The sequence below is a fragment of the Dromiciops gliroides genome, chromosome 2, assembly GCF_019393635.1.
Source record: "Dromiciops gliroides isolate mDroGli1 chromosome 2, mDroGli1.pri, whole genome shotgun sequence".
Classification (NCBI taxonomy): Eukaryota; Metazoa; Chordata; class Mammalia; order Microbiotheria; family Microbiotheriidae; genus Dromiciops; species Dromiciops gliroides.
The window spans coordinates 137,273,213-137,298,459 of record NC_057862.1 but is presented as its reverse complement, the minus strand read 5'-3'; the positions used below and the strand labels follow the sequence as shown (position 1 = coordinate 137,298,459).

Sequence of the window (25,247 nt, the reverse complement as noted above, 5' to 3'; positions counted from 1 at the left end):
TACTAGCCCAGGGTTACATAGCTAGTAAGTGTCAAGTGTCTGAGGTCAAATTTGAACTCAAGTCCTCCTGAATCCAGGGCTGGTGCTTTATCCACTGCGCCACCTAGCTGCCCCCATTAATTTCATTTTCTATGATCCTTTTTATTCCTTGTCTCATCATAAACTCTTTTTTTGGTTTGTTTTTGTTTTGTTTTGTTTTTGGTTTTTTTTTTGCAGTGCAATGGGGGTTAAGTGACTTTGCCCAGGGTCACACAGCTATTAAGTATCAAGTGTCTGAGGCTGGATTTGAACTCAGGTACTCCTGAATCCAGGGCCAGTGCTTTATCCACTACGCCACCTAGCCGCCCCCTATAAACTCTTTTTCTATATATGGTTGTGAAAGCTATGCTCTTCTAGATTTTCTAATTTATTTGTGTGTGCAATGTGAACTTTTATATCTAGGTCATATATCAAGTTGGAGCTTACTGTGGTATATGATATGAGATATTGGTTTACATTTACACCTAATTCCTGCCAGATTCATTTCTAGTTTTCCCAAGTGTTTTTGAATAGTGAATCCTTACATGAGTAATTATCATCTTTGATCTCATTGAATACTATATGTTATGTTCGCTGGCTTTTGTATGTTGTGTTTCTAATCTCTTACACTAATCAACTTTCTTATTTTTTAAAGCAATATCAAATAACCTTGATAATTACTGTTATGTTATATAGTTTGTTATATGGCAGGCTTGTTTCTTCCCATTTTTATTCTTTCTTTTGGGAATCATAACCTTTTAAAACATTTTATTTTTCCCAATTACATGTAAAGATAGTTTTAAATTCATTTAAAAAAATTTTGCGTTCCAGATTTCTCCCCTCCATCTCTTACCTACCCCTTCACTGAAACAATAAGCATTTTGATATGGACTATACATGTGCAATCCTACAAAACTTATTTCCATATTAGCCATGATGTGAAAGAAGATACATAAAAAAAAACATAAAAAAGAAAGTGAAAAATAGTATGCTTTGATCTACATTCAGCATCCATTAGTCCTTTCTCTGGAGGTGGATATCGTTTTTCATCATGAGTCCTTTGGAATTGTCTTGGATCATTGTGTTGCTGAGAATAGCTGTGTCATTCACAGTTGATCATCGTATAATATTGCTTGTTACTATTTACAATGTTTTCTGGTTCTGTTCACTTTGCAGCAGTTTGTTTTTCCAGGTTTTTCTAAATCAGTCTGCTTGTCATTTCTTATAGCACAATAGTATTCCATCGCATTCATATATCACAACTTGTTCAGTCATTCCACAGTTGATGCGCATCTCTTCAATTTCCAATTCTTTGCCACCACAAAAAGAGATGCTGTAAATATTTCTGACATAAAGACTCTTTTCCTTCCTAGTAGTGGTATTGCTGAGTCAAAGGGTATGCAGTTTGATAGCCCTTTGGGAATAGTTCCAAACTGCTTTCCAAAATGGATCACTTCACAACTTTACTAACAGAGCGTTAGTGTCCTAATTTTTCCACCTCCCTTCCAACATTTGTCATTTTCCTTTTCTGGTATATTAACCAGTCTGATAGGACTCTGAAGTGGTCCCTCAGAGTTTTTGTTTTGTTTTGTTTTGTTTTGTTTTTTTGCAGGGCATTGAGAGTTAAGTGACTTACCCAGGGTCACACAGCTAGTTAAGTGTCAAGTGTCTGAGGCCAGATTTGAACTCAGGTACTCCTGAATCCAGGGCTAGTGATTTATCCACTATGCCACCTAGCTGCCCTCAGAATTGTTTTAATTTCCATTTTTCTAATCAATAGTGATTTAGAGCATTTTTATATGACTATAGGTATCTTTGATTTCTTCATCTGAAAACTAACTATTCATATCCTTTGACCACTTTTCAATTAGGGAATGACTTGTATTCTTATAAATTTGATCATTCTCTTTATATTGAGAAATGAGGCCTTTATCAGAGACATTTGCAGTTCTCACCTTTCTGCTTTCCTTCTTTTATTCATATTAAACTTGTAGTTTATTCAGGTTTGATTTTTAACAAATGTGTCAGGGAAAAAAACTGTGAGGAGGGGTGGGACCATGGGTGCTAGGGGCCCTCCTGGATGCCTGAGGAGGGGAGAGAGCCCTCCCTACTTCTGTCCTTTCTCCCACTAAAGAGATTTTGGAAAGACCAAGGCAGATTGTGGGGGGGGCAGGAATCTGGTCCCTGATGGAGGAGGAGTGGTGCTAGGTAAGGTATAGGGAACCAGGGGGCCAGACCAGGATAGGTAGGGAGAGGGGGCAGAGGTAAATCTGCTTTCCTTCTAATCTTGGTTACCTTGGTTTTATTTGTACTAAAACTTTAAAAATTAATATAATTTACCCATTTTACATCTTGCAATGCTCTTATCTCCAGATTGGTCATAAATTCTTCCCTTCTCCATAAATATGACAGGTAAACTAAGGGCATCATAACTTTTCATAGTGTAAGATTAATTTAGTTATTTTTTCCTAACTCTCTAAAGAAATCCCTTGGTAATTGAGTGTGATCCTGAATAAGTAAACTAATTTTATAATTATATTATATAATAGCACTGTCCAAGCATGAGTCGTTAATATCTAAATGACTCATTTAGGTCTGTATTTCTGCAAAGAATGTTTTATAGTTTTATTCATAGAATTTTATCAAATTTTAAAAATGTATTAAAAATATTTCAACATATAACTGCACATTTTGGTAAAAATAAGTTATTTAAAAATAGGATAAATATGACAGGTAAAATAAGGGCATCATAACTTTTTGTAGTGCAAGATTAATTTAGTTATTTTTCCTTAACTCTCTAAAGAAATCCTTTGGTAATTGAGTGTGGTCCCGAATAAGTAAATTAATTTTATAATTCTATTATATAATAGCACTATCCAAGCATGAGTTAATACCTATTATCAAAATGACTCATTTAGGCTTGTCTTTATTTCTGCAAAGAGTGTTTTATAGTTGTATTCATGGTCTTGTGTGAGCCTTGGTGGCTTGGTCACTTGTTTTAGCATGTTATTAAAAATTTTTTTGGAATAGTTTATTTTTATTTTCATGTAACAAGTATTTTTAAAATTAATCTATTCCTCTCTCTACCCACAAATAAATCAAAATTTGAAAATATATTTTAAAATCTTTTAATACATAACTGCATATTCTGGTAAGGAATTCTAGAGATGATCCAATCTAATTCCTTAATTTTGACAAATGAAATTGAGTAGTTGTGAATTTGTTTTATTCAACATGTATGAAGCAATTAGCTTGAGTTGATTGATATTTGCTGTGTTAGTACTGCATTTCCTACAGCAGCATATATTGGGAATGAAATGCTTGAAGCACATTAACTGGCTTACACAACTACTTAGTGACAGAGTTGAGAATAGAATAGTAGTTTCTTGATACCTAGTCTAGGGTTCTGTGACGCATTGCTTTATCTTTCACTAGTAGCATTAAAAATGACTTCTGGAGTAGTGGAGTGAGTTCTGAAGTAGGGACCATGCAAACCTAAAGTATGCTAGAGCATTCAGAATATGCCAAGTCCATTAAGAGGAGAATTTTCATCAGGATTCATGTTTCATGAATTGAATTAAATGTATTTCATCTATTTGGGAAAAGATAGGGAAAACATCTTGATCCCCTCTCCCATGATCTAGTTGACTTGGATAAAATACAATAATATTGCATATATATATATATATATATTTTTTTTTTTTCCGGCAGGGTAATGAGGGTTAAGTAACTTGCCCAGGGTCACACAGCTAGTAAGTGTCAAGTGTCTGAGGCTGGCCAGGGCCAGTGCTCTATCCACTGTGCCACCTAGCTGCCCCCTAATATTTTATATCTTCTGATAAAAGTTTGGCTGAATGGAAAATGTCTTTTTCCCTTTAGAGTAAAAGAGAAAAAAAGCTTGCTTTCAAAACAGTATAAAAATACTTATTATATTATTCTTCGCTTCTTTGCCCAATGTAGATTCAGAAGTAATTCAAGAAGAGTAATTCAAGAAGCAGTGGGACATTATGAATCATTTGCTTCCTCCTGGGCTTCTGACATTATTATAATGTTTCATTTACCCAAACCTAAAGTTTAGTTAGTACATTTCAGTAACAATTAACAGATTATATTGCAAAGAACAAGAGTAATTGACTAACCAGAAGCACTGATTTACTTTTTCTTGAATAGTTGAGATATAATATTCCAAGCTACAAGTGTTATGCCCAGCAGAAGTGATAATAATCAGAAGCTACTTGTTTGAAAATTAGGGTCTTATTCTACTACTGTACTATTAATCTGATCTCATTGTTTTTCTGGTTATTCTCTTTTAATTTTTAAAATTGATATATTTTTATTTATTACTTTTATTTTTGAACATATCATTGACCCTCCGCTTTCTTACCTGGCAAGCCATCTCTTATTTTTTTTTTTTTTTTTTAGTGAGGCAATTGGGGTTAAGTGACTTGCCTAGGGTCACACAGCTAGTAAGTGTTAAGTGTCTGAGGCCGGATTTGAACTCAGGTACTCCTGACTCCAGGGCCGGTGCTCTATCCACTGTGCCATCTAGCTGCCCCGAAGCCATCTCTTATTAACACACACACAAAAGGGGGAAAAAATAGGTCAGCAAAATTAATGAGTGCATCATTGCATCATCTGATTACCCTATTCAGTATGAAATGCTAATAATGATGACTATAATATTTGGGGATATATATATATATATATATATATATATATATATATATACACACACACACACACATGCACACACACACATACACACATATACATACACATATATGAATATATGTCTATTATCTATCTGTCTATTCCTCTACATAGAGGGACAAATAGTATGACAATAGTATATGTCCTGTGGGTATACTGATTGATAAGTACAACATTTGTAGTTGATAAAGATAGGTAATTTTGATTTTTAAAACCATAGAAGAATTGAGGCCAACACTATAAAATGGTTGATCCCAGGTAGAATTTTATATATCAAAATTATGTTCCTGAAGCTAAATGAAAAGGAAAAGCAAGCCTGGAGGATATTTTACCACATGCAAATTTTAGGTATAAGAATGTGCGATTTTAACCATATTCTGCTTATATTTTTGTAGGGAGTAAAGTCATATATTAGCCAAATTAGATTGATTGGTTTATATATATTATAGGAAAATAAATACCCACAATTATTGTATTGAATAATAGGCCTTCCTCTCTCTTTCAACTATTGTCCCACTATCTGTGTGTTTTTCTCAAGTTACTAATTATTATCCTGCCTAATGGATTTCATTCTGTACAGTAACAAGTTAGGTATGTGCAAGTGAGCTAAACATACCACTCTTGTTTAGAATGTCAAGCTCTCCACAGCTGCATAGTTGGCTGATTGGTATTTATTTATATGTTAACAAGTATTCACTGCCCTGGTGAGTACATTATTTTGTCATTTGAAGATGGATTTTTCTCATTCACTTTCCAATTTGATTTCCGCAGATGGCAGCCAGCTGATTTTTTTTTTCTTTTGAATGGAAGTGGTGTTGTTTATATACTATTTCCTGTTGGATTAGGAAGGAACGAGTTGGTTGTTGAGATAATTAATTTTCTCTTTCAAATGAATATATACATTGTAGAATTCAAATGACTCTTTTACTCTTTTGTTATCCAAATCCTTGGACCGGGAGGGGCATATAGATGAAGTGTACTTGGCTTGAATGTAGGAATCAAAACTACAGCTGAGAAACTGGGTATTTTACAATTATTAGTTCTTAGGCAGGATGAAAAGTAGTAATGGTACAGCATGAAAGAATTCTGGTTTTGAAGTCAAAGGACCTGGGATCTATTTCTGGCTCCATCATTTACTATTTAATGAGATTTTGAACAAGTTGATTAGCCTCTCTACTCTTCCTCCTTCTGTAAAGATTGATCTAGAGAATCTACAAGGTCCCTTTCTGATCTGTGATCAGTTATGGGTCCTCGTACTTAAATGAGTTCTATATTACAGAGTTACAGTCCTTATTAAATAAAAGATCTATTAACCTAATTTGAATATTAATGACTCTTTTTCAGGGGAACCTTTCATATCTCACATTTTCAATTGCCTGCTGGACATTTCCACCTGCATATTTTCCAGTGCCTCAAATTAAATGTATCCAAAACTGAACTCATCATCTTCTCCCCTAAAACTCTCTTTTTTCTCTATCTTTCCCATTTCATTGATAGCACTACCATACTCCCAGTCACTGAAACTCAAAACCCGAAAGTCATGTTTGATTCTCTCTTTTCCCTGTAGCATCTAATTGGCTGTTACTGCAATTTGTTTCTGGTTCTTTGCTACCACAAAAAGTTTTTCATGAAATATTTTGGTATGTTTAGGACCCATCTTTGATCTCATTGATGAGAGGTAGGGAGAAAAGTTCCACCTAGCACTAGGATCCCTGGGTCAAAAAATATGGCTGTTGTGGTCCCTTCTCCACTTTTTATAGTATAATTTCAAATCATCAAGCACAATCTTAAGTGTCAATTAAAAGCTCTGTTCCAGGACTATATGAGGTCAGGAGGTAACCAATGTGACTAAAGGATATTCAGCTATAATCAGTCAGTAGGTCTCTTATAGTGTAACTAAGTTGATTGCTAGTCTAACCCACCCTATAATCACAAGATGTGAAACTGCTGACAAAGAATATGATCTTAGAGTTTGGATCTTGTTCATAAGAGATTTGATATAAGTTGGGGATCACTGAAGACGCCCCTACCCATAGAAGTTGAAGAGGTCAAGGCCTGGGCTCCAAAGAGCTAAAATATGTCTAGTGGATTGAAGAATGAAGTCTCAATGAATGAAATGACATGTTTGCCTCCCAAAGGACTGCAAATTTAGATGGAACAGTGAATTTGAAAAAGAAGTGAGAGAAAACTAGTAAAGTGAGAGTTTGCCTTCAGTCAGAGATTATATATATATATATATTCATTTATTTATGTATTCATTCATTATTTATTTATTTATTTAGATATTCATTTATCTGTTCATTTATTTATTTATTCATTCATCCATTTATTTATTCATTCACTCATTCACTCACTCATGCATTGATTTATTTATTCATTCATTTATCTATTCACTTATTCATTCATTCATTTATTTTTTTATGGCACATCTTGTTGACTATCAGCTCTAAGTTATCCAAAAAGTAATGTGTAAAACCATCATTTGTTTAAGGGCTATGGGGTTGGTGACTAAAGCAAAGCTTTGCATTAGCTAAAGAACAGTTTGTTATATGGTATCTTGCCTTATTGTTAAACTGGGTCTAACACTACTGTTATATATTCCTATAGAGAATTAATCAGCAGTATATACTCAAACTTTTAAAAACAAACATCTTCCAAAGACCAAGGTAACTAGAGAGAATTCACTATCTCAAGCATTAGTAGAAAATGTCATTTCTGTTGACACTTAAAATTGTGACAATACCTCCAATATACGAACAACATATATTGATTTGTAGGAATTTTGTTTTGCTTTTCTTTGGCAAGTAATTGAATATGAAAGGTCCTTGACAGGATATACACCTACAGTCACCCATTCTAATTTTCTACTTACCTACCATTATTTCTCAACACCACTCCAGTCAGAGTGATCAATCATTACACACGAACTCTCCTTGAACATTGCTATATCTTTGCTTTTTGTTTATGACATTCATCTTGGCTCAGTTCATTCCTTTTCATCTATATAAATTCTGCCATCAAAGAACCAGTTCAATCTGCCCAATTTTATCAAGGCTTCTCTGAACATTCCAACCCATAGTGATCCTTTCCTCTGAACTCTTAAGGAACTTGACTTTTACAGCATTCCACAGTCTGGCCCCAACTTTTCTTTCCAACTTTATTTCATATTGTTCCTCTTCCCACAATCTATATTCTAATCAAACTGGACTGGCTGTTCTCTAATTTTGATATTCTAACTCTCATATCCATGAATTTTCAAAAGCCATCTGTCATGCCTTGAATGCATTGTCTCTCAGAATTCTTTATCTTCAAAGTTCAGCTCACATTCCACCTTCTTCATTAAGTATATGTATATGCTTATATGTGTGTGTATATATATATATATATATGTAAGCACATACATACATAAATATATGTATTGTGTCCCAGAATTGCAGAGGTGAAAGGAACCTCACATGCCATTTACCCTGATTGTATCTGAACATGAATCCCCTTTGCAACACACCTGACAAATATGACAAATGACAAATGCTTAAAGCTTTCAGCAAGGGAGAACCAACTAACATCCTACTAATACTTTTTCCCATTAGACAGTTCTTTAGATATCTGAAGACAACTGTCACATCTCCTTAAGGTTTCTCTTCTCTTGGTATAAATTACCATGGTTCCTTCACCTAATCTTCATTTGTATGAATTTGAGGCCTTCCATTCTAGTTGCCATCCTCTGAATGTTTTCAGTTTATCTATATCCTTTCTCCAATGGAATATAAATCCTTGAGTTCAGAGGCCATATTTCACTTTTGACTTTGTATCCCTAGCACCTAACATGTTGGCTTACATATAATAGGGACCTAATACTTTTCTGTAGAATTGAACTGAATTATGCTATGTATTCTTGGATAGTGATTTAACCCCTCAATCCCTTGAAATTTTCAACTCTAAAATAAAGGGTTATGTTAAATTACCCTTTAAGTCTCTTCTGGCTCCAAGTTCTTTGATTCTATGCTTTATGTTCACTATGTCATCCTGTGTTATTATTTTACCCACTCTGAAATCCCACCTCTTTGGTCCTTTAAACTCACATACAGTTCTTAAAACTAATGCTGACGGTGATTTTATCAACCAGTCTATTAATTCATAATTAATTCATTCATTCATAATCAGATTAATTGTCTGGCCAGCCAAAAGAACAAATTAAAAGTAGCTGAAACATTATAATAATTTAGAAACATCTTGTATTGATCTCTAATTAATTCACAGAAGATTAGATGTACCTCACCTCTCCCTGACTCCAATTTCTCCTCCTCTATTTTATTCTTTAAATAGGTACCAAGTTATTCTTACTGCAGAGATTTGATCATGCTGTACTTTTTTTCTTGAAAAACCTTCATTCTCTCCCCATTGCCTATCAGGTAAAATATAAATCCCATAGGTTAGCATTTGATTCCCATCATAGTCTGTATATCATATATCTTCCTAGTTTCCGCCCCCCTCACTTTCCATCACATGAAAACTATCATCAAAACTAGATTACTAGATCTTTACCAGTTTGGACCTTCAATCTACCTTTTTGTTACATTCATGCAATCTGTCTCCTATACATTTGCTCCAAGGTTCAGCTTAGGTGTCATCTATGAATTCTTTGCTAATCTAAACAATCAAAAATAATCTCTAAAATTTTTTTCAGAGAATATTGTCCAAGGTTATTCCTTGCCCTTATATACCTTATTTTATACTTCTCTGTGAACATGATGTATCCCCATTAGATTGCAAAAGCCTTGATGGCATGGATTGTTTTGTTTTTCATCTTTGAATCCCGCTTATTACCCTACACATAGTAGTTGCTTAACAATTTTTTCTTGAATTTTAAAATTCCTATAGAAGCCACATTTCTTCTTAAATCACTTACTTAGAATGGTTCTTTCCAGTTGTACTTGCAGAACAATGAATAGAGTTGTGATAGATAGCCCAAGCTCTATAAGGTTTAAATTGCTTAGACAACTTCAATGTATCTTCTTTTTAGTAGAAGAATATAGAATCCTTTTATTCTTCTCTGACTATTATTTCAGACAGATTGCTCTACAGTTTTTATTTTCTTTCTGAAGGAGATCATAGGAAATCAACAAGTGGTGGTGTGAGTATAAGCTTCAGTTTTAGAACTATAAGGGCCCTTCATTCTTTGCTGTTGTAAGAGGTAAAGTGGTAGGGCTTCAGACTGAGTGGAATGATAAAGTAATGTGTCACCATCACCACAAATAACAGAATTGTTGTATTTAGAGTCAGAAGGGACCTTAGAATTCATCTAATCCCTCATTTTACAGATGTGCAAATAAAAGTATTGAAAGATAAAACCAGTTGAAGGAATTAGGAATGTTTAATCTGAAAAAGAAGAGATTAAAGAAGAGCTGTCCTGTGGAAGAGGGATTAGAGTTGTTCTGTTTGGCCCTAGAGAAAAGAACCAAAAGGAATATGTAGAAATTGCAGAAAAGGAAAATTTAGGTTTGATGTTAAGAAAACTCCAGAAAAATTCAAGGAATAACAAGTTGATTGAGGTACTTTGGGAGGTGATGGCATCTTCTTCATCTAAGCAGAAGTTGCATTACCACTTATTAGTTATGTTATAGCCGGGATGGCTTTTAGACAAGAATTGCATTGCTGGCTACTGGAGTCTCCAACAACTCTAAAATTCTGTGATTCCATGATTTTGCGATTTTCCAAGATAATGTAGCTCAATTGGTTTAGTTCCACAAACATCAAGAACACATGGTAAGGCCTTGTATTGAGAGTTAAGGCTACAAAGACTAAAGACTGCTACTACTAAAGATTGCTAATCAAGGAATTTATAGTATTTTGACAAGGAATACAAGATGTATGCTGAAACAAATTTAACTGAAGGCTTCACCTAAGCTGATGTTTGAAGGAAGATAAAGATTTTGAGAGGCTGAGATGAGAGTAGGGTCCATTCCAATCATGGGGGGTGGTTTGTGGAAATGCAAATATGGAGGTGATGAAATCAAAAGTTCAGGGAACAGCTAGTAGTCCAGTATGATTGAAATATAGAGATATTAGGTTGAATAGGTAGGTAGGAACCAGATTGCGGAGGGCCGGAAATTCTAGGCTAATTAGTTTTTGGCAGCTGTGTGAAGAGAACTTGACTTGGAGAAGGAAGATACATGAAGCATGGAAACCAATTTGGAGGCTCTTATATTAGGCCAATGGAAAGGGGATCAAGGTTTGACCTAGGATAGTAACTTTGTGAGTGGAAAGAATTGATAGATGCTGAGGAGATAAGATCTAGCAACTAGTTAAATGTAGAGAATATAAAAGAGAGGGAAGAATCAAGTATTCCTCCAAGGTTATGAATTTGTGCTACTGGGAGGATGGTGCTACCTTTAACAGAAAGAGCAAAATTTGGAGGAAGGTCAGGTTTAGGGGGAAAGACAATGAGATTTGGTCAGGACATGTTGAGTTTGAAGATATCTAGCAGGTAGTTTACAGTGAGGGTCTAAAATTCAAGAGAAAGATTAGGGATATGCGTATGTGTATATACATACACACATGTGTGTGTTTACACATGTATATTTATAGTATATATACTATATTATATATTCATATACATATATGTGTATGTATATGCATACACACACATGTGTGTATATCCTCAATCTTTCTCTTGAATTCTAAGTCCACACTATAAACTGTAAACACAAATGTCTGTATCATTTGTATAGAGATTTCAATTAAACCCATGAGAGTCAGGGAGGTTAGCAAAGGAAAAAGTAGAAAGAAAGAGTAGAAGGCCTAACGCAGAGCCCTGGGAGAACTCTGTGAAGAGAATAGGAGATAGATGATTGTCTAGCAAAGGACATTGAGAATCATGGATCAGATAGGGAGGAAGAAAACCAGGAGAGAGCAGTCAAGGAAGCTAAATGAGGAAAGAGAGGGAAAAGAGAGGGTGGTTATCAGTGTCAAAATGTACAAAGAGGGGAGAAGGAGGATAAGATCTGAGTGAAAACTATTGGATATAATTGTGGATTTATTGGTCAAGAAATCATTATAGCTTCTTGGCAGCAGAGCCTAGTAAAACTCACATTTCCTAACTTTTAAGCCATTGCTTTTTCCAGTATAATTGCAAGATTTGTATCCACTTGCACACTAACAAATTTCAAGTCACCAGGGATTATCCAAGAATTAGCTTCTTTTTTCACTATTTATTATTTTATTAGTGTTTAGCCCATCTCAGGGATTGTATCATGGAGATCAGTTTCCAGATCTAGAGAAATGAATTAATTTACAAGTTGCCATTCTAGGTTAGATTTTGCTTCTTTATCCCAATTTGGGTTCTCTATATTTCTCTTTCCCAAAAAAATCTTGAGGAAAAAAAAACAAAGTATAAGAGGAAGCCTTAGTGCAGTGCATGGAGCTGTGAGTCTGAAAGTCAAGTGTGGCTCTTTTCTGAAAGACTTCTGAGGGAGATCCCAATCAGAATCCAAGCTCACAGCATGTCAAAGAAAGGTTGCCTTTCTCCCTTCCCTTTTAACTGATGAAGTGCCAAGTTTATTCCTCATTGTTTACAATGAGACTTGTTTATCTTGAGACCCTTTCCATGTTGTTCAGGAAAAGAACAGTACTCTTAGAGAAGAGCCCCAGGAAGTTTATTTTCAGTGATTAAGCCAACAGAGTATGTGCTTTGGTTTTTTTCAAGCTCTATACTGTTTGCATGGAAACCTAGTACACAAAAGAAGGTTTTCAGTTGCAAATGCCGCCCCCCCAAACTCTCCAGTGGAGGTCAGTTTCAGTCTGCAGGGTATAAAAGGAAAATGTGATTCATATGGTCAAGGATGTCATCTTAGAAAAATGAGGTGTGAGGGAACAGCCTCCAAAGATCTCCTTAGTCTTCCTCTGTTTTTCTCTTTTCTTTTTTTCTTTAGAATTTGGGTTTAATAGAGATATGTGAGAACCATCCTCAATGTTAAGTGGTAGTGTACTGCTTTGGTCATGCATAACATCCAAGTTCAAGTTTTGTAATGTCTGTCTGTGCCTTTTAATCATTTCCATCACCTTTTGTCTGGCTGTTGCTTGTAAAATGAGACCAGATCTGTCATGATCATTCTCACTTCCTTAGGTTAACCATTATTCTTCCAAAAATCCTGCTTATTGAATAAGTGTGCATAACTTCCATTAAAAGGTAAAGCAAAGATAGCTTTTTAGTAAAGTAGTTCTTCCATCTGAGGGAGGTGTAATTTTTTGTTGTTTATACAAGACAAAAAGCAATTAGTAAACATTCAGTTAATCTATTTTAGCAATATTATAGTTAGTCAATAAATGTTTATTCGGGAAACCAGAGCATACACTGAAATAAAGTATAAATTTTATCATATCAAGTAAAAGGACTTCCCTTCTAAGGTATAGTCCCAGCCACTAAAATTGCAATGGGAAGACCAGAGAAACCTTCTGCACTTGGTTTTTGGGCATCTACCTGTCTTCCCTTTAAGTTTCTGAGATATCTTGCTTTAAGAGACATGGTAAACTAGAACTAATAACACCTCACTTATGTATTGGTTAGATTTTTTTGATGGCCTTAGCTATTGGAACTACAGCTACAAATAGCCAAAATACCAGAATTAATGGAAGAAACTTCTGAGCAGTAAGGAAAATATCACAAAGACTATGGATTTTACTCCATAAAAGGGGAGTACAAGCATCCTGAGTGTAAAATTAAGATTGTTGATTTAACAAGCCTGATTATCTGTTTTTCTCTTGGCAAATTTCAATGTCTCTTGTGGACAATATGTTACAAGGAATAAGTGTGAAGTGAACTGGTAGAAATAAGAACACTGGCAACAGGGAGAAATAAGGGATGGATAAACAGGGAGGCATAGCAACATAAAAATCAATAGCCAGAGAAGCAAAGCAACCTGGAGTTGACTTGGTGTGGGCACAAGCAACTCTGTATAGTTTGATTGTCTGCCTGAGATCATCCTGTAATTTCAGCATAGTAAAACAATTGATGTCCTTTACCAGCTTGAGTCTTTGAGGAAGAGGTAGAATTAAGTTCAGTTAACTGTATATAAAGCAGAGAAGTATATAATTGTGCAATACATTTTTTGAAAATTTGACATTAAAAGTAAAAAAGTTTCAGTGCTTAAAAGTATAAGCTTCACTTATGTAGGAAACTCATTCCTCTATCAAGAAACACTTTAATTCTCTTGTTGATAGACTTTGCTGTAGTTGGAAAGCATTTTTGAGATAACTTAATATTTAAAATCTCAGAAACATTAACAGCAATTGTAGCATTACAATTTCTATATAATACGTGATTATTGGAAATTACACATGCTTCATCATCTTTAGAGCAAATCAATACTCTAACAAAATAATAATTTCATATTTGAGTTTGACTGTATGTTTCAGTGGAAGATGAAATCCTGTACATTACCATGAGTTAGGATTAAAAATTAGATTAGGAATAAGGAAACATTACTGATATGATACTTCTCTTTTAGATTTTTTTTCAATTCTAGATTTGAATTATTAATGCAAAACAGAGATGGGAATGGGAAATGGTATACAAAGCAATGTGACACAAACGAGGGTTTCAGCTAGGGTTGAAAGTCACATCCTTCATTGGAATATGTCACTTAATACATTAATTATTTTTCTGAAAAGCTATAATGGTCCCAGAGGAGAGATAACGAAACCTACTATCCTCTTCTGACAGAAACAATATACTGTTGCTTATACTGTTAGACATGATGACTATCATTTATTATTGCTCAAATTTTTCTTTTATTTAAGGGATGATTCAGTTTGGTGGGGGTGGGGGTGAGCAATTGGATACCCAGAAATGAAAGCAACATAAAAACAAGATATATCAATAAAATGTGTTTAAAAAGTTGTCAGCTTTGTATCCTTCCTTATTGTTGTTTCCAGTCACTAAGTTGAGCAAATTCTTTCTTTAAAAGATCATATCTTTCCCATATATCCCATCTTTTCCATTCTCCCTGTTTTGCATGTAGTTCAGGTCTTGCCTTTGCAATAGGTTCTTACCTCTTTCATTGATTCCAACATCTCCTAATCAATCAACAAGCACTTATTAAGTGCCATATCTACTATGTCCTAGTCATTAAGTTAGGTTCTGGAAATGAAAGGAGAAAGAATGAAACAATCACTACACACAAAAAACATTATTATGGAGGAGATGACAGGTAAATAGAGAAATATGTATAGTATAAATATAAAATAAATAAATACAAAATAGTTAAATACCAAGTACTTTGAGAGGTCTGTGGCACTAGCAGTTGGGAGGAATCAAGAAAGGCTTCATGCAGAAGATGGTGCTTGATCTGCATCTGAAGGAAAGAGAATAATTGAGGCAAAGAGGGAGAGCATTCCAGGCATATGGGATTTCCAGCCCAAAAGAATGGAGATGAGAAATGGAGCGTTGTGTATGAGAAACAGAGAGAAAAGTTCAGTTTGGCTGGATTTCTCTCTCTCTCTCTCTCTCTCTCTCTCTCTGTATGTAGGAGATCACTGGAATTTGATCAAGTAAGTCATGTGGTCTTACATCTGCCAAGTAAAAAAATTACATTGGCAGCAGTGTGGGGGATGCATTGAAGTGGTAAGATGCTTGAGTCTGGGGGATAAATTAAGAGGCTATTGTAATACTGTTGGTGAGAAATGGTGATGCTCTGAACTAAGGTGATAGCTATGTGAATAGAAAGAAGGAGTCAGATGTGAGAGATGTTGTAGAGATAGAAACAGCAAGATCTGGCAATTAATTGGCTATGAGAGAGACCAAGAAATTGAGGGTACAGACCTAGGAGACTAGAAGGATAGTAGCGACTTCAATAGAAGTGGAGAAGTTTGGAAGAGAGCAGGAAAAAGAGAATGAGTTCAGTTTTGGACATATTGAGTTTGAGATATATCAGGTACATTCACTTTAAAATATCAAAAGGTAATGGGTATGGGGCAGCTAGGTGGCACAGTGGAAAGAGCACCGGCCCTGGATCCAGGAGGACCTGAGTTCAAATCTGGCCTCAGACCCTTGACACTTACTAGCTGTGTGACCCTGGGCAAGTCACTTTACCCCAATTGCCTCACCAAAAAAAAAAACCCAAAAGGTAATGGGTGGGGGCAGCTAGGTGGCACAGTGGATAGAGCATCGGCCCTGGAGTCAGGAGTACCTGAGTTCAAATCTGGCCTCAGACACTTAGCACTTACTAGCTGTGTGACCCCGGGCAAGTCACTTTACCCCAATTGCCTCACAAAACACACACACACACACACACACACACACACACACAAAATGGTAATGGGTAATATAGACTGAATTTCAATAGTGAGACTGAGGCCCAACATATTCGTCTATAAGTCATTGGCATAGAGATAATAGTTAAACTCTTGGGATTTGATGAGATTATCAAAAGAAAGAATATAGAGGGAAGAGGACCCAGGACATAGGCTTGGGGAACATGCACAATTAGGTAGTATGTGATTTGGATGATGAGCCAATGAAGGAACCTAAGAAGAAAGAGTTAGAGAGATAAAAGAACTAGGAGAGCGTTTGTGTTATGAAAGCCTAGAAAGGACACATGATCCAGGAGGAAAGGGCTGTTATTAGTGGCAAAGGAAGCATATAGGTCAAGAAGGATAAGGACTGAAAAAAGAACATAAATTTTGACAATTAAGATATTATTGGCAACTTCAGAGAAATCCATTTCGGTTGAGTGATGAGTCTGGAAGCCAGATTGCAAAGAGTTGAGGAGTGAAGGGAAAAAAATGGGGGCAATAATTAAAGACAGTTTTCCCAAGGTGTTTGGCTACAAAAGGAAGGATAGATATTACAATAATAGCTTTAGGGGCATGGTAGAACCTAATGAGGGATTTTAATAAATGGAGGAAATAGAAATGTTTGAAGACAGTACAGAAAGAACCAATGGATAAGGAGAAGTTGAAGATTGTTAACAGAGAGGGGATAATTGAGGATATAATCTTTTGGGGAAGTGAAAAGAGTCAGTATCAAGTGTACATGAAGGGGTTCTGGCCATCAGCAAGGAGAAGGGACACTTTTTTCAGAGATTTGAGGAAAGGAAAAGAGTAGGAGAAGATATCAAAGAGTTCTGAGATGAAGAAAATGAGAAAAGAGAGTCCACATCATATGTCATCAACTTTCTCAGTACAGTCAAGGTCCTCAGCCAAGAGTGAGTGGAAGAAGGGTGGATGGGGTTCTTGAGGAGGGAAGATAAAAATTTGAAATAATTTTTGTGGGGAGTGAAATAAGGGCTCCATTAGGGAATAACTGAAGGACTGACTTGCCCAGTTGAACATGAATTTGTAATGTACCCAGTCAACATGGTTGTGAGACTTCCTCCAGCTGTGTTCAACAGCTCTTGAAGAAGAAGAGAGAATGTGAATTGTGGGCAGAATTCAAGGCTGAGATTTGACTAGAGATCAAAACTAGTAGGATTAGGGTAGGGTAAAAGATTTAAAAACAAGGTACAGTATGGAGTTGCAATGTCTAACCCCTGAGTTGAGATTGGAGAAAAAAGAAAATGAAGTTAGAGGGGGAGTAATGGTCCCAGGAAATAGTGAAGGATGGAGAACCTAGAGGTCCTAATTAGGGTAAGGATAGATTTATTTTTTAAAAGTTTTTTTGCTTGGAAATATTTTTATTCAAATACAAATTTTGAGTAGAATTTAGATCTTATTGAAGGCAGCAACATCCATGGATTGCACATAATCTTCAAAGGCAATTATCTGTTCCTCTAGCATATCTGTCCCAATTTTATCATCTTCCACTCACTACACACTGTATTTGAAGCTTCTTGATATCGTATCCCACTGGAACTAGTTTAGAAGATCCCCAGACCAAGCCATCTACCTGAATGCTTCTGACAAATTCCTCCAATTTTTCCATATCTGTCTCATCATCCCACGGTTTTACATCCAGTAAGAGGGAAGCCTTGGCAACAATTACAGGGTATTATTATTATTATTATTAATTATTATTTCTTTGATTTGTACTGATCAAGATGTTCTTCTCTTAGCTTCTTTGCTTCTTCACTTTCCTTCTCCTCCTCATATCCAAAGAGATCCATGTCATCATCATCTTTGCTATCTGTATCTCTACCACTTCCTGTGGCATCTTCTACATCAGTGGGCCCATACTTGCCCAAAGCCTTCTTTATTCCTGGCAAGCTCACCTTCTGCTTCTTGTAGGACTTAATGTGGTCATACCAGCAGAGGGCATGGTACAAGTCTGTAGGCGACAGCCCGAAATGGCTTTGAACACCTCACTGTTGGCCTAGGACGGCGCTTACCCCTTGATGTAGCTCTTGTCCGCCAAGAAGTCATTGAGGTGCTGCAAGCCCGCGGGTGTCTTAAAATCTCCAAAGCCCATAGTGGTGGTGGGAGGGACAGGGAGGAGGCAGCAGCAGAGGAACTGAACCTGGGGTAGGAAAGGAGCACAGTGTGTGAACACGCCAGTGCTGGCCGCCGACTGAAAATAGGAGGGGAAGGATAGATTTAGGAGGGATGAGGCATAGGGAGAAATGGAATGATAGGAGGTAATGATGAGAAAGGAGAAAGTTAGAGTTTTAAACAAAGGAAATGGAATACTTGTGAGTAAAAGTAAGATCTAGCATATATGTATGGTTGAAATCAAGTGAAAAATTTGGTCATGGGATTTAAGGGGACTGAGGAATTAGGAGGTAAGGGTGTTTGAAAGAGCATCTATATGGATATTAAAGTCCCCTCTTATAAGCAGAGGAATTGGGGAGAAGATGGTGAGCCACAGGTAAAGTCCTTGAGAAAGGAGGAAGACTGATCTAGGGATCATATACTGGACTACCACGATAATTTAGATTGTTTGGATGTTTTTGATTGAGTGAACTTCAAAGGAGGAAAGGTTACTGAGTGATAGAGGTAAATGGACATTTTAGAAAGGACAGTGAGAGGCAAGTTAAGCTTCTCTGCCCTTTATCTTCTCTGAAATCACCAATAATCTGTTAAGAAAAACTTTAATGCATTGGGGAATTCTAATAAAGGAAACCTATGTTGAGGTCTTTTATACTGTATCTCTAATGTAGCAGTTTTAGCCTTGAGTGAACAGACCCCAAATAGGTTTGGCCATATGTGTACTTGGATATGCATGTGTGTGTGCATGTGTGTATGTGTGTGTGTATATATGCATCTATATGCATATGTATATGTGTGCGTATATGTAAGTATATGTATATATATATATCTTTATATAGACACATACATGCATGTATATATACATATACATTTACTTTCATTAACCTCTAACAGAAATTTGCTATTTCTTTCAATTATTTAAAAACACAATTCTGGTTAGGGGTTCCTGAAAAGGCTAAGAACGGCAGCCCTAGTGTATCTGTTTTTTATGTTTAAAATTTCATAAATTGCCTCTTAAAGAGAGGTATTCCTTCAGTGCAATAATAGGACTGCCATATTCATTAAAGTCATTTTTGGAGCATAGCAAATCTTGGTTCACCAAGTTACACGGTTTTCTTTTTTTTCTTTTTTTTTTCTTTTCTTTTCTTTTTTTTTTGGTGAGGCTATTGGGGTTAAGTGACTTGCCCAGGGTCACACAGCTAGTAAGTGTCAAGTGTCTGAAGTCAGATTTGAACTCAGGTCCTCCTGAATCCAGGGCCGGTGCTTTATCCACTGCACCACCTAGCTGCCCCAAGTCATACAGTTTTCAATCTGTGTTATGGAGGTTGTCCGCAAACATATTCCAACACATATCTTTGAAGTATTAAAATATTTATTATAGCATATTCAGTACTTCATGACCTATTGAAGGTCATTTGCTCAAAGTGCTTTTTTCCCTTTTGTCTAGGAGATTGAGGATGTAAGGAGTGATGACGAAGAAGAGTCTGCTGAAGAGGATGAACCGGAGTGTTTGAAGAATGGTCGTGGGACAGGCAGGAATCCAATTCCCAATGGTCAGCCTGGTCATTAGGTCTGAGCCCCACAGTGCCTCCCATTGTGCTGTCTGATTCTTGTGGGGGCATCGAACTCAAAAAGCTGCATAGAGCTGAGAATCACAGGTTCCTCTGTACCATGGACAGATTTATTGCCGCTTATGAGGCCTTGAGAGGATCCCAGTTCCCCAGTGTGCCTCCTCCCACCCCACCAACATTTCTTTTTGCTTAAGGAAAATTTTTAATGGGCGGGTCATCTCGAGTTTTTGTTCTTTTAACGTTTAAATTGGTGTGTGAAACATTACCTAATTATTTTACAGCGTTTAAGGCTTCAGTTGGGCAAGTATTTTAAAGTTTCTCCAGAGAAAGGCTTGAATTATAATTAGGTTAATCTTACATTTCAGGTATTTTGATTTTGGGAAATCTGTCATTCTTTTATACCCTTATCTCTAGAACCTGACTGGTACTTACCTATGGGTTTGGAAGTATTAACAGGGATTCTTTACAAAAGCTTTAGTCATAGAGAGAAGAGACTTGGAATGTTGTTCAGTTTCCTAATAATTCCACACCTTTTGAAAGATACAGCTCAGCTTCTATTGGGCATGTAGAAAAAGAATTTCCTTCTAGTGGCGATAGTGTCAAGTGAACTTATATGGTTCTCCTTCTGGTCACAGATAGCTGTTAAATACTGTGCTTTCTCTTTTGTTGGAGTATCTTTATCTTGGCCTCATATTGGACTCTATGCAGAAACTTTGCACTAAAAGTGTTTTATATAGTTATAAAGCACACAAAAATATCTCTTGGATCTCTTTCAATCTATAGCCTGTGGGTCTGTTAGTCAACAACAGTAGTTCCTTGTCTCATTCTGTGACTCAATTTTCCATGTAGTATACTATGCACTTGTGGATAGCTAACAGTCACCCATCAACCATTAAAGAAGACTTCCTTTTCCTGTTTTTTGCCTTGCCATCCTGAAAATACCCTATGCAATTAAGCAAATATATCAAAACTGAACTGTCAAAAGAAGTCAGTGGAAATGGAACGCACGTGCTAAACTCCCTCATCTACATTAGGGAGGTGAAATTGAAATACTAATATTTCTTTTTTTAAAAAAAGCTTAAAACATTGGAAATAATATAGAAAAGATTGCAAATCCTGGACATAAATGAGATAAGCCAAGGTGTTAGTGAGCTTATCGGAGGATGGAATGGATATTTTGCAGGATATATTGTTATGGAAGGGGAAACTGCACAAAGGTATGGTTATCATTTTTGCAGTATAGAGTATTGATGGGTTTCTTGGTGCTAGAAAAATGAGCTATCATTCAATCCAACATGTATTTATTAGTGCAAGGTATATGAAGTCAAAAATAAAGAGTTCCTCTTCTCAGCCTTCATTCTACTGGAGTTGCCTGAAAACCTCATGTTTAGAGTTCTTTTGCCTTCAGACAAGTTCCCTGGAGATTCATTTGCATGACATAAAACTATTCTTGGATTTTCTGGTAACCAGAACTTTACTTATAAGAGACTTTTTTTCTGATCAGAATTTATTTTTCCATCAATTGCTTTATTTTGTGTGTGTGTGTGTGTGTGTGTGTCAGTTGGTACCTTTACCATCTCCCTTTAATGAGTAGCCTAGCAAACTAGCCACAGCACCAAACCAAAGTAGGAGGTAAGTTTGTAGAGACTAGACAATAATTTACATAAGGACAGCAGTGTCATCTTGGAATGTGAAGGACATTGTCTCTAAAGACAATTCTGAACTTTCTATATCAAAAAGTATGAAAAGAAAACTACTTTGGACCAGAACAAAGACCTTAAAAACCTTATGCCCAAAGAATTATTTTTGTGGAAAGAGGTCATCAGAGAAAATAGCTGAACAAAGAGGAGATTCATGTTCCATCATAACATTTGCTTCTATGTACACAATAGCATTTATAATATGTGTGATATCTGTGCAAATGCACGTGCATGTATATAGAGACAGAGATGTAGAAAAATTCACAAACATTTTCTCATGACTTTAGTGTTTTTTAATGGGAAGAAGGAGAGAAACACACCAGTGACCTACTTTACTGTCTCCATTTGGGTAACTAATTTTTCTAGACATCCTTTGCCTTGTTATTGTACATAACATATGCTTGCTTGTAATAAAAAGTCTTCCCAAACGTAATTTGTACACTATGTCCAGCCTTACTTTTCTCGTTTAAAAATTAAACTAAAAGGGGCGGCTAGATAGCACAGTGGATAAAGCACCGGCCCTGGATTCAGGAGTACCTGAGTTCAAATCCAGCCTAGGACACTTGACACTTACTAGCTGTGTGACCCTGGGCAAGTCACTTAACCCCCATTGCCCCGCAAAAAAAAAAAATTAAACTAAAAATTTGAAAAGGAAATTGGGTTAGTAAATAGTTTGTGGGTTTTTTTCTCATTCTTATGTAGAGGGTAATTGGGATGCTAATATCATCTAATGCTAAAATCCCATTAGCTACAGAGAGTACTGTGTTACTTTAAAGGGAAGTGTTCATTTTTTTGTGACTGATTTTAAAGATAACATGTTTCTATAGGGAAAAATACACAGGACCATACAAAAATGAGAGGCCATAAATAACGCAACTCCTAGTGTCATGAAATATTGTTCTAGTGTTAGAGAATAACTTATAATAAAATAAGGACAAAAATATTTCTGCCTCTTTGTGATGATTCAACATATTCAGCATCGCCAGATGATTGCTACACTTTGCAAAGAACTATGTTAGCTGGTTTCCTAGAAACAACTACTCTCTAAAATAAGTGGATGCAGGGCTCTACTACTAATACTAACACTGGTAATGATAATAATAGGGGACATTTATATAGCATTTTAAAGTTTACGTAACATTTTACATATATTCTTATTTCATTCTCACAATTATATAGTGGTTTAAATTAGTATTGTCCCTTACTTAATAATCTTTTTTCAGTCTCCATCTTTCTTGGTCTCTTTGTAGCATTTGAAACTGTTGAGGACTGTTCTTTCCTGCTTCTCCTACCTGCCTGTCGGCTTCTTCTGTCCTTTTCTGGATCATAATTTGTGTCCCACCCCCTTCCTGTAGGTCTTTACTAAGGAACACCTGGATCCTTTTTTACACACTCACTCTTGGTGATCTCATCAGTCCCTCTGTGTTTAATTAGTATCTATTTGCAGATGACTTTGAGATCTACATATCCAGCCTGATCTCTTTTGAGCTCTGGAATCTGTTGAATTTCTCCAAAAGGATATTCAGTAAACATCTCAAACATTGCATGTTAAATATGGAAATAATTTTCCTTTTGCCTAAAACTGCCCTTCCTCCAAACTTCTCTCCTTCTATAGCAGGTACCACAATCTTTCCAGGCAAACAAGTGTGCAGGTGGTTCGCAACTTACAAGTCATGTTTTACTCTTCCCTATTCTCCCCCAATATCCAACCAGTTGCCAATGCTTGTTAATTGCGCCTCCATAATACAGCTCCCCTCCATTCCCTTTTCTATGTATATAGGTGTCACCTTGTCTTATCTCTAGTTCTTCAACACAGCACAATTCTTTTTAAATTCTCCTCGGAGTGAATGAGAACACTAAAGTTCAGAATGGTTAACTCACTTGCCCTCTGTTGCACTAGAGGCAAACTTTAAAACCATGTGTCTCTTGATAACAAGTGAAACACTCTTTTCTCTCTTATCCCTCAGAAATGATCTATAGTCAGAGGAATAGCATAAGAACAAGACAAATGCTGTGGGGAGATGATGATGGATATTTTATTTTAGGTCTTGGATATGGAATTGCTATAAAGGGGGGGAGGAGTTTCAATCGCCTCATTCAGTTCTCTCATCTGAGACACACAACCTGTTTATCATTCACATAGCTAGTAAGTAGACTGGAATTAAACTGTTTGAAGCACATAGGAGAAAAGATAGACAATTTCAAGAAAAGGTTTACTTGGTAAAAACAAAAAAGAAAGAAAGAAAATTAAGAGAACTCATTTATTATTCCTTGGAAAGTGTTTTCTCAGTTCCCTTTTCTATGCCCACATAAGAAAGGACGTTAGATCTAGAGAATAGGTTCAGTAATTCAGACCCTGGTTGATGCCCTGTGATTGAATCCCTAATAACAGACACATGAAATGACCTGCTTTTGCTTAAACTAATATGAGATGAATTGGATATAGTACTGGCTTGGAGTCAAGAAGACCTGGGTTCAGATCTCGTCCAAGCAAATCACCTAACTTCTCCTCATTTTCATCTCTAAAATAAGGGAAATAATCCCCATGCTTCTGAGGCTGAAATAACATTTGAAAACACTTTACATTGCTTAGTTGTTTTTTTTAATGTAATAAACATTTTTATTTATAGTTTTGGGTTCCAATTTTTATCCCTCCTTCCTTCCTTCCCTCCTTCCGATTTAAGTTTTAAAAAAAGAAAACACTTTACATATCCTTACTACCTAGGACAAAGTAGGTGCTTAATAAATGCTTATTGACTTGACTTTGAAATTTTAACTAAATGCCAGGTATGTTGTTGTTGTTGCCTTTACCCCCTTGAACATTTCTAACTGCCCTGGCTCACAGAAAGTAAAGAGATCATTTCAACCACCAAAAAGTACCTGTTAGTAACTGATTCTCCCGAGTTTATCATCCCATAGAAACCTTAGTTATCATCAACAACTAGACATCTAGTCCTGAGACTTAATTAAGCAGGAACTTTTCTCACAATAAAACACTGAATCCCAAGTCAGTATTCACATACATATTGACAGTCCAAAACATTGAGTCCAACCTAATTGGTTGAAATCTAAGGCTAAATTTATAGTCTTATGTTTATGTTCAAAAATCAACTTTACATTTAAGGGACACACAGTTAGACAGAAGAAAAAAGAAGATAGGGGATTTTAGTGGACTGGTAGCTCAATATGAGGCAACAGTGTCATACAGAAACCAAGAAAGTGAATGAGAGATCTTGACAGCAGTAAGAGAGGCATAGATTCCAGGAATCAGAAGGTGATAATAATGTTGCACAGGTCAGACCACATCTGGAGTATTGTGTTTGGTTTTGGGCATATTTTAAGAAGAACATTGATTAAGATGGAAAGTGTCCAGAGGAGGAGAACCAGCATGTTAAGGGACTTAGAATTCATGGTGTTGGAAACATTTAAAAGTTCTTTTTTTTTTTAGTGAAACTGAAAATAGTATTCTTCTGTAAAGCCTCCTCCAAACTCCTTGGAAAAAACCCCTTGGAAAGGTAGGTCATCTCAAATGGAAAAAAAAAATAAAGGCCTGTTCTTAGGTGAACAGATTAAGATTAATAATCAGAAATTTAACAAAGAGTAACTCTTGTGTTCACACCATTACTTCCTAACCATCTAACTTGATTGGTTTTAAGATCCATTCATTTCCAAATAGAAAGGATTAAGATATCAGTGGGAAGCCTGAGGTCCTTTTGTTTAATTCAGATATTTAAGAAAGTGGTCCGAAAGAATGATATTAACCTAATTTGTATTTTAAGGTACATTTTTCCTTGTTCAAAATTCCTATAAATGTTATTTGAAATCTTCT

The 25,247-nt window shown here is 35.9% G+C and overlaps 1 protein-coding gene and 1 pseudogene across 1 annotated transcript in view; one reads left to right on the top strand and one right to left on the bottom strand.

The window, feature by feature from the left end:
• The window catches only part of CERS3 (ceramide synthase 3), a 69,833-nt gene extending 50,116 nt beyond the window's left edge, over positions 1–19,717 (top strand). The window contains 1 exon segment of the mRNA XM_043987401.1: positions 19,595–19,717. Within this exon segment, the coding sequence (XP_043843336.1) occupies positions 19,595–19,717 (123 nt within the window).
• On the bottom strand, positions 17,428–18,130 carry LOC122742859 (annotated as a pseudogene).
• Positions 19,718–25,247: the final 5,530 nt, after the last annotated feature.